The sequence below is a fragment of the Leucoraja erinacea genome, unplaced genomic scaffold, assembly GCF_028641065.1.
Source record: "Leucoraja erinacea ecotype New England unplaced genomic scaffold, Leri_hhj_1 Leri_1754S, whole genome shotgun sequence".
Classification (NCBI taxonomy): Eukaryota; Metazoa; Chordata; class Chondrichthyes; order Rajiformes; family Rajidae; genus Leucoraja; species Leucoraja erinaceus.
Genome location: NW_026576061.1, coordinates 887 through 8,214, shown reverse-complemented (window position 1 = coordinate 8,214; position 7,328 = coordinate 887). Strand labels below are relative to the sequence as shown.

The 7,328-nt window shown below is 41.3% G+C and overlaps 1 protein-coding gene across 1 annotated transcript; it reads left to right on the top strand.

Moving 5' to 3' along the window:
• Positions 1-1,895: 1,895 nt before the first annotated feature.
• LOC129716151 (armadillo repeat-containing protein 8-like) lies at positions 1,896-3,964 on the top strand. Its single transcript, XM_055666027.1, has 2 exons — positions 1,896-2,090; positions 3,387-3,964. Exons 1-2 carry the CDS (start codon positions 1,911-1,913, stop codon positions 3,495-3,497), a joined length of 291 nt encoding a protein of 96 aa, XP_055522002.1. The 5' UTR covers positions 1,896-1,910; the 3' UTR covers positions 3,498-3,964.
• The last annotated feature ends 3,364 nt before the right edge of the window (positions 3,965-7,328 follow it).

The following is a 7,328-nucleotide window of genomic DNA, read 5'->3' as shown; positions in this document are numbered from 1 at the left end:
GACCACATCTGTATTGTTCAATGTACTGGATTCCTTGTTTTAAAGATTGATGTAAATGCATTGGGAGCACCTGAGAAGGCTTAGTGGACTGATGTGTATTGTCAAATGAAGATAGGTTGGAAAGACCAGGTTTGTATCCATGAGTTAAGAAGGAGAAAGGACTTCATTGAAAAGTATAAGATCCTGAGGCTTTCTGACCAAGTGAATGTGGAGAGGACAGATTTTAAAACTAAGGTTACTAGTTAAAAATAAGGTTCAGTGATTTATGATGGGAGATGAAGCAAATATTATTCTGAAATTTGTGAGTCTATCAAAGTATCTTTCTCAAAAGAGAGTCCAAATAGAATCTAATAAAGGTAGATGGATACAAATTGGTGAGAGTTTGATGGAGTAGGTGGGGATGGGAAGTTGAAGTTACAATCAGAATAGCCTTGTCTTAATGAATGGGTAGGCAGACTTGAGGGGCTGAAAAACCACTAATCCTATTTCATAATGTTTTGTATATAATGATGTACCACACAATTTGTTTTGCCATGGACATTCTGTACTTTCATTTAACCTTAAACAAATTAAAATATTATGCAAAGTGCAGCGTGTTTGTAGTTTCTATGTAAATACAATGCAGGTCAGCATTCAGGCATGAGATTTTTCAGCGGATTTTGAAATTCGGTTTAAGAACTGTTTCATTTGAAAAACAAAAGCATTCAGGAGTCTGTGTCATAGACACTACAATATTCTTTTTTTTACCCGATTCAATCAGGTAAAATGTGTTAATGTAAGGTATAATTGAAAAAAATTACAGTATAAATTAAGGGTAAACAAACAAGGAAATGGTGACATTTCAAGGTATAATTATCAAAAAATTATCAATAATTTCCTGTGTAAAGGATACTTCTCTCTAATTAGATTAAACAAACTAGGAACATGTATCATGTTACAAGTAGGTGTAGGTCTAATATAAAATTTTCAATATGACTTAAGTGTAAACAAGCAAGGAGTTTGTGTCATTTTAAGGTATGATTATTACCAATTTTCTGTGTAAATGTAAGTGACAAGCAAGTAAAATGTGTATTTTAAGGCACAATTAAAACAATTACAGTATAAATTAAGGGTAAACAGGCAGGAAAACTGTCATTTCAAGGTACAATTATCAAAACATTTCTGCATAAAGGGGGTGCTGCCCCCTTTTACCCCCGCCAGGGGGCGTTGCCCCTTGGAACCCTACCAAGGGACAATGCCCCCCTGCACCCCCAACCCTCTTCCTCTTTTCTCATTTCTTTCCTGTCTCATGCCTGGCATTTCAAAACTGCTCTCTGGACTTGCACAAGTCAAGTTCAAGTCACAGGATTGACAACATAAGTCTGGGATACCCAGTGCCAGTACATATTTCTGTAACAACACTTCAGGATTCTTTTGTGGTGTCTAATATTTGCAAAAAATGCTGCCGATTGGAGAGCTGTAAAAATCCCTGCAAAATCATTACCTTACACATTGGGCCTGAGAAGAAGTGAATCCATATAAAGTTGCATAATGTTACTGAGGACAGTTTATTGTAATATCAAATGTGGCATATTGTAGAAATAAATTTATAAATTATAATTCTTCGTATTCAAGCTTGTCATATTGCGGAACTTTTTGTGGGTTCAGTTAATGGAATTACAATGATTACGTGAGTTTACTTGAAACAATATAGGAAATACTGTTGAGAATGCTATTCATTTGAGTGAACCACTGCATTGTGTATTGGCGATGTTGATTTACAGGCATATTGCTAGAGGGCAGACCACTGAAACTCCTGATTCCCTTTGATCCTTTGGGCCTTATGCCTATGTGTAGGAAATTATTGTTTGTGTCGCTTGATTAACCTTGCTTAATTGCTTTTGATTCAGACACTCCCATGCCTGGTTAGGATGTGCAGTAAAGAGAAACTGCTGGAGGAACGGGTGGAAGGTGCTGAAACCTTGGCATACTTGATAGAACCTGATGTGGAGCTACAGAGGATTGCCAGCATCACAGATCATCTTATTGCAATGCTTGCTGATTATTTCAAGTATCCTAGTTCAGTCAGCGCAATCACAGATATCAAAAGGGTAACCTGGGTTCGATCCCGACCACGGGTGCTGTCTGTACGTTCTCCCCGTCACCATGTGGGTTTTCTCCAAGATCTTCGGTTTCCTCCCACTCTCGAAAGACGTACAGGTTTGCAGGTGAATTGGCTTGGTATAAATATAAATTGTCTCCCGGTGTGTAGGATAGTGTTGATGTGCAGGGATCGCTGGTTGGTGCAGATTCGGTGGACCGAAGGGCCTGTTTCTGCGCTGTATCTCTAAACTAAACTAAAAGGTGATTCACTTTATTGTGTTGAAGTTTCTAACCTCAAACCAGAGCCTGTGGAAAATTAACTTTTATTTTGTATTTTAGTCTCTTTTGTTTTTAGTCTTATCTTCATCCAAATGAACTGGAAGATAAAAGCCTGTGAATTTATTGTTCTGCTTTAATGTCAAACTTTGTCTTCAGGATAGGGGTTGATTTTCCTCCTTTTTCCAAAAGGTGGAGCCCTCCACTTTAAAGATAATAAATCCCTTAACAATCGCAGTGGGCTGGCAAATCTTCAGCAAAATCAGTTGTTTGATTCATTTGTAACTTGCATTCATGAAGCAAAAGATCATACTATTACATCTTTATAGCTGCCATTTATTTAATTAAATTAGTTTACGTGTTACCTGCAATAATGTTAGTGAGGTTGGCTTTTAGTTTATGTATAGTAACTTATATGTAGTTATTACTTCTATAGACACTAGAAACTGCTGATGTTGAAAAACACACAAAGGGCTGGAGAAACTCAGCAGCTCAGGCAGCATCTTGGGATACCTCTGGCTTTACTTCTTTTGTCTTATTTGACACCCTTTTATCTCCTTTGACACCCTTTTATCTCCTTTTTACCTTTAGCCTTTGTCATGACTCCATCTGCAATTAAACCTCCCTCACCTGTATCCATCTATTATTTGCCAAGTTTTGTCTCCCTCCCACCTCTTTTACCCCCCCAGTCTAAAAGAGAGTCCTGACCCGATACGTCATTCCCCCCCGCTGATCCTGCCTAAAACGCTGAAATCCTCCAGCACGTTTTGTTGCCAATACTTCTGTGTTTAATTTGAAAACCAATTGTTCTTAAATGTCGTGAGACCTCTAACATCTTTGAAGAATTAAAATGCTGGATAGTCGTCTCATTTTAGTATTCACGTTGTTCAGTATTCAATCTTAATATTAGTATATTTGTCAAATATAAATTAACACAGCTCACAATTTATCTCCAACGGCTGAGTAATTCATTATACGGATGTTCAAAGTTAGTTGTACATTACTTCTTATTTTCTAATTTTCTTCAGCTTGACCACGACCTCAAACATGCTCACGAACTCCGGCAAGCTGCATTCAAGTTGTACGCCTCCCTTGGAGCGAATGACGAAGACATCCGGAAGAAGGTGAGCCTAGGATAGGGGCTTCCCCGATCCTGGCAACCAACAGGCAGGGAGTGACGTCAACCTGACAACAAGGTGAAGAGAATTAACAGTGACTTTGCGAAAGAGCATAATCAGATCTGAAGAATGAATGGGATTGAGACTCGTTTGTCTAGAGAAATGAGTTGTGACATGTTCATGTTGGAATGACAAGTACTGGTGTTTCTTGTGTTGAACCTGCACCAGATCCTTAAGTTACCTTCTTTGCATGAGTTCGTAACAGTAGTAACAAAATGAGCACTGTGAAGTATAGTGTATAGTACTGACTCACATAATGCAGTAGTTCTGTAATGCAGTTATATAAATGCTTGCCTACCTACCTGCTGCAAACCGGAAGTACTCAGCTTCTGTTTTTCTGTATCACTTTTAATTTGTGGCCTGCTGATGTGTTCATTTGTGTTGCTGATGTGCAAGTTTAATTGTAAATAAAGCTTTGTGCAATGACAGTGCTGGTAGCTTGTTTTCTGAATCTACAGTAAAGCAAAACACGATTTCCAGGGCACTTTTGAATAACAGCATTTAAAATATATATATTTTGTTCTTACACAGTGAATGATGCCTGTAAAATGGCAATTTGTCTTTGGCTTATCCTAAAAAAGGTAGTACTGTGTTCTGCATGCAAATATACCCTTTTGAGAATCAACAGTGTTGGAAACCGTACATACTTCCATATTGCCCTTGTAATGTGACTGAAGTCTCATTCTTCCTATCCCTTTGCTGCAGTAATGTGGCATTAATGTTTTCATGTATAATTAGAATGACAACCTCATTAAAATAATGATGTGGATTTTGAATAGAGCCTGTCCACATGGATTTCTCCAAGCAATCTTTAGCTCATAAAGTGTGGGGGGGAACCTTAATGATTGTTAAAATCACTTCATTTCTTGTTTAGTTTGGCAGGGCATTTTCACCATAACATTACAAGTTTCCAATCAAGGGTGCTATCCTTGGAGCAATGGAATGAGGGATTGGGTGGGGTCAACTTGATTTTCAATATCTGATGTTTGCATTTGTGCTGTCCATGTTGTAGGCATTGTATTTTTCATGTGCTAGTGAATAACTTTAGCATTATTCAACTTTATTTCAGAATGGACACTCAAAATGCCTCATTCTAATGTGGTTTTCAGTGTGGGATTATGCTAAATGCCAATTTCAATGTAACTGGGCAGAATGTTGATTGCTGAGGGTAGGTGAAAGAAAATTCAGAAAGACATTACCTTTAAAAGGTTTTTTTTTAATCCACATTAGATAGCTCTCCCAATTGTGGAGAAATCAAAGTTCTGCTTAGAATACGCAATGACGATTTTCATGAAATTAGTGCAAAAAGATTTGAATTAACTGTGGAACTAAGAAACCCAGGCAGAGGCTATTTAGCCATTTCTACAGAAAAAATAAATTTAACAGTCCCACTTCCCTTTTGTGTGGCCATGCAAATATTTCCTTTTTTAAAGGTTACAGTTTTCTTTTGAAAGGTACGATTGAACCTTTTGCACACTTTGAGGCTTGTATTCCAGATAATAACCCACTTCCTTTTGAATTGTGAAGTACCCTTTGGGTCCTTTGCTGGAAAATAAACCTGTTCACTAATCCTTTGGCAGCTGAATGCAATTTCTCCTCATCTACCCTTTCAAAGCCAATTATTTTGAACACCTTTTTCAAATGTACCCATGTCTTAAGGAGTGATTTTTAGTTTCTCATACAAATGAAGCCTTTTATTCCAGCACCTTTCTGATGAATCAATATTGCACCCCTGTAAATCATTGTCAGTTTTTCTAAATCTGCTATGTTAATTGGTTGCAACATGTCCACTCAAGCCACTATCTCTAACACTATCACTAACTTCATCACTTCCAGCTCCCTGCCCTCCCAAGCCTCCAACCTCATTGTTCCCCAACCTAACACGGCCCGATTTTACCTTCTCCCCAAAATCCACAAACCTGACTGTCCTGGCAGACCCATTGTTTCTGCCTGTTCGTGCCCCACCGAACTTATTTCCACATACCACGACTCCATCCTATCCCCCTGGTTAAATTTCTCCCTACCTATGTTCAAGACACCTCACATACTCTTCGTCTCCTCCATGACTTCGGTTCTCTAGGCCCCCATTCCCTCATCTTCACCATGGATGTCCAGTCAGTCTACAACTCCATCCCCCACCAGGAGGATCTTAAAGCCCTCTGTTTCTTCCTCGACTGCAGAACCAACCAATCCCCATCTACTGATACTCTCCTCCGCCTAGCGGAGCTGGTCCTTACCCTTAACAACTTTTCGTTTAACTCCTCCCATTTCCTCCAAATCCAAGGTGTAGCTATGGGCCCAAGGTATCCTTTTTGTAGGGTATGTCGAACACTCTTTGTTCGAGGCATACCATGGCCCTATCCCCAAACTCTACCTCTGCTACATCGACGACTGCATTGGTGTTACCTCCTGCACCCATACAGAACTCACTGACTTCATCCATTTCACCACTAATTTCCATCCAGCACTCAAATACACCTGGACCATTTCCGACATCTCTCTACTGTTTCTAGACCTCACTATCCCCATCGCAGGTGACAAACTACTGACCGACATCTACTACAAACCCACTGACTCCCATGGCTATCTGGACTACACTTCTCCCCACCCTGCTTCCTGTAAGGACTCCATCCACCACTCCCAATTCCTCCATTGACTCCACATCTGTACCCAGGATGAGGTGTTCCACACTAGGGCATCGGAGATGTCCTCATTCTTTAGGGAACGGGGATTCCCCTCTTCTACTATAGATGAGGTTCTCACCAGGGTCTAATTCTATACCCCATAACTCTTCTCTCACTCCCCATCCCCCCCCCCCCCACTCGTAACAAGGACAGAGTCCCCCTTGTCCTCACCTTCCTCCCTACCAGCCGTCACATACAACATATAATCCTCCGACATTTACGCCAGCTCCAACGGGATCCCACCACTGGCCACATCTTCCCATCTCCTCCCCTTTCGGCTTTCCGCAGAGACCGCTCCCTCCGTAACTCCCTGGTCAATTCGTCCCTTCCCACCCAAACCACCTCCTCCCCTGGTACTTTCCCTTGCAACTGCAGGAAATGCTACACTTGCCGCTTAACCTCCCCCCTTGACTCCATCTACCCAAGCAATCTTTCCGGGTGCAGCAGAGGTTCACTTGCATCTCCTCCAAACTAATCTATTACATCCGCTGCTCTAGATGTCTGCTGCTCTACATCAGTGAGACCAAACGTAGGCTTGGCGATCGCTTCGTCCAACACCTCCGCTCAGTTCGCAATAACCAACCTGATCTCCTAGTAGCTCAGCACTTCAACTCCCCTTCCCCCTCCGATTCCGAATCTGACCTTCCTGTCCTGGGCCTCCTCCGTGGCCAGAGTGAGGCCCACCGTAAATTGGAGGAGCAGCACCTCATTTTTCGCTTGTGTAGTTTGCGCCCCAGCGGTATGAACATTGACTTCTCCAATTTTAGGTAGTCCTTGGTTTCTCCTTCTTTCCCCTCCCCTTCCCAGCTCTCCCACAGCCCACTGTCTCCGCCTCTTCCTTTCTTCTGTCCGCTCCCCCCCCACCCCCACGTCAGTCTGAAGAAGGGTCTCGACCCCAAACGTCGTCTATTTCCTTCACTCCATAGATGCTGCCTTACCCGCTGAGTTTCTCCAGCATTTTTGTCTACACTCAAGTTTAATTAGTGCTTTTATAAACTTCTAGGTTTCATTTGTACATTGCTTCCAATTGAAAATTCCTGTCTGACCTCTAAATGTTCTCAACCAGGACAACCACCTCCAGTGAGTGGCTGAAGTCCAGGTACTCTCA

Bases quoted from the DNA above. Each gene is read 5' to 3' on its own strand.
- LOC129716151 (XM_055666027.1), top strand. From the start codon at position 1,911: ATGTGCAGTAAAGAGAAACTGCTGGAGGAACGGGTGGAAGGTGCTGAA. The intron at 2,091-3,386 runs GTAACCTGGGTT...AATTTTCTTCAG, and splicing joins CAATCACAGATATCAAAAGG to CTTGACCACGACCTCAAACA.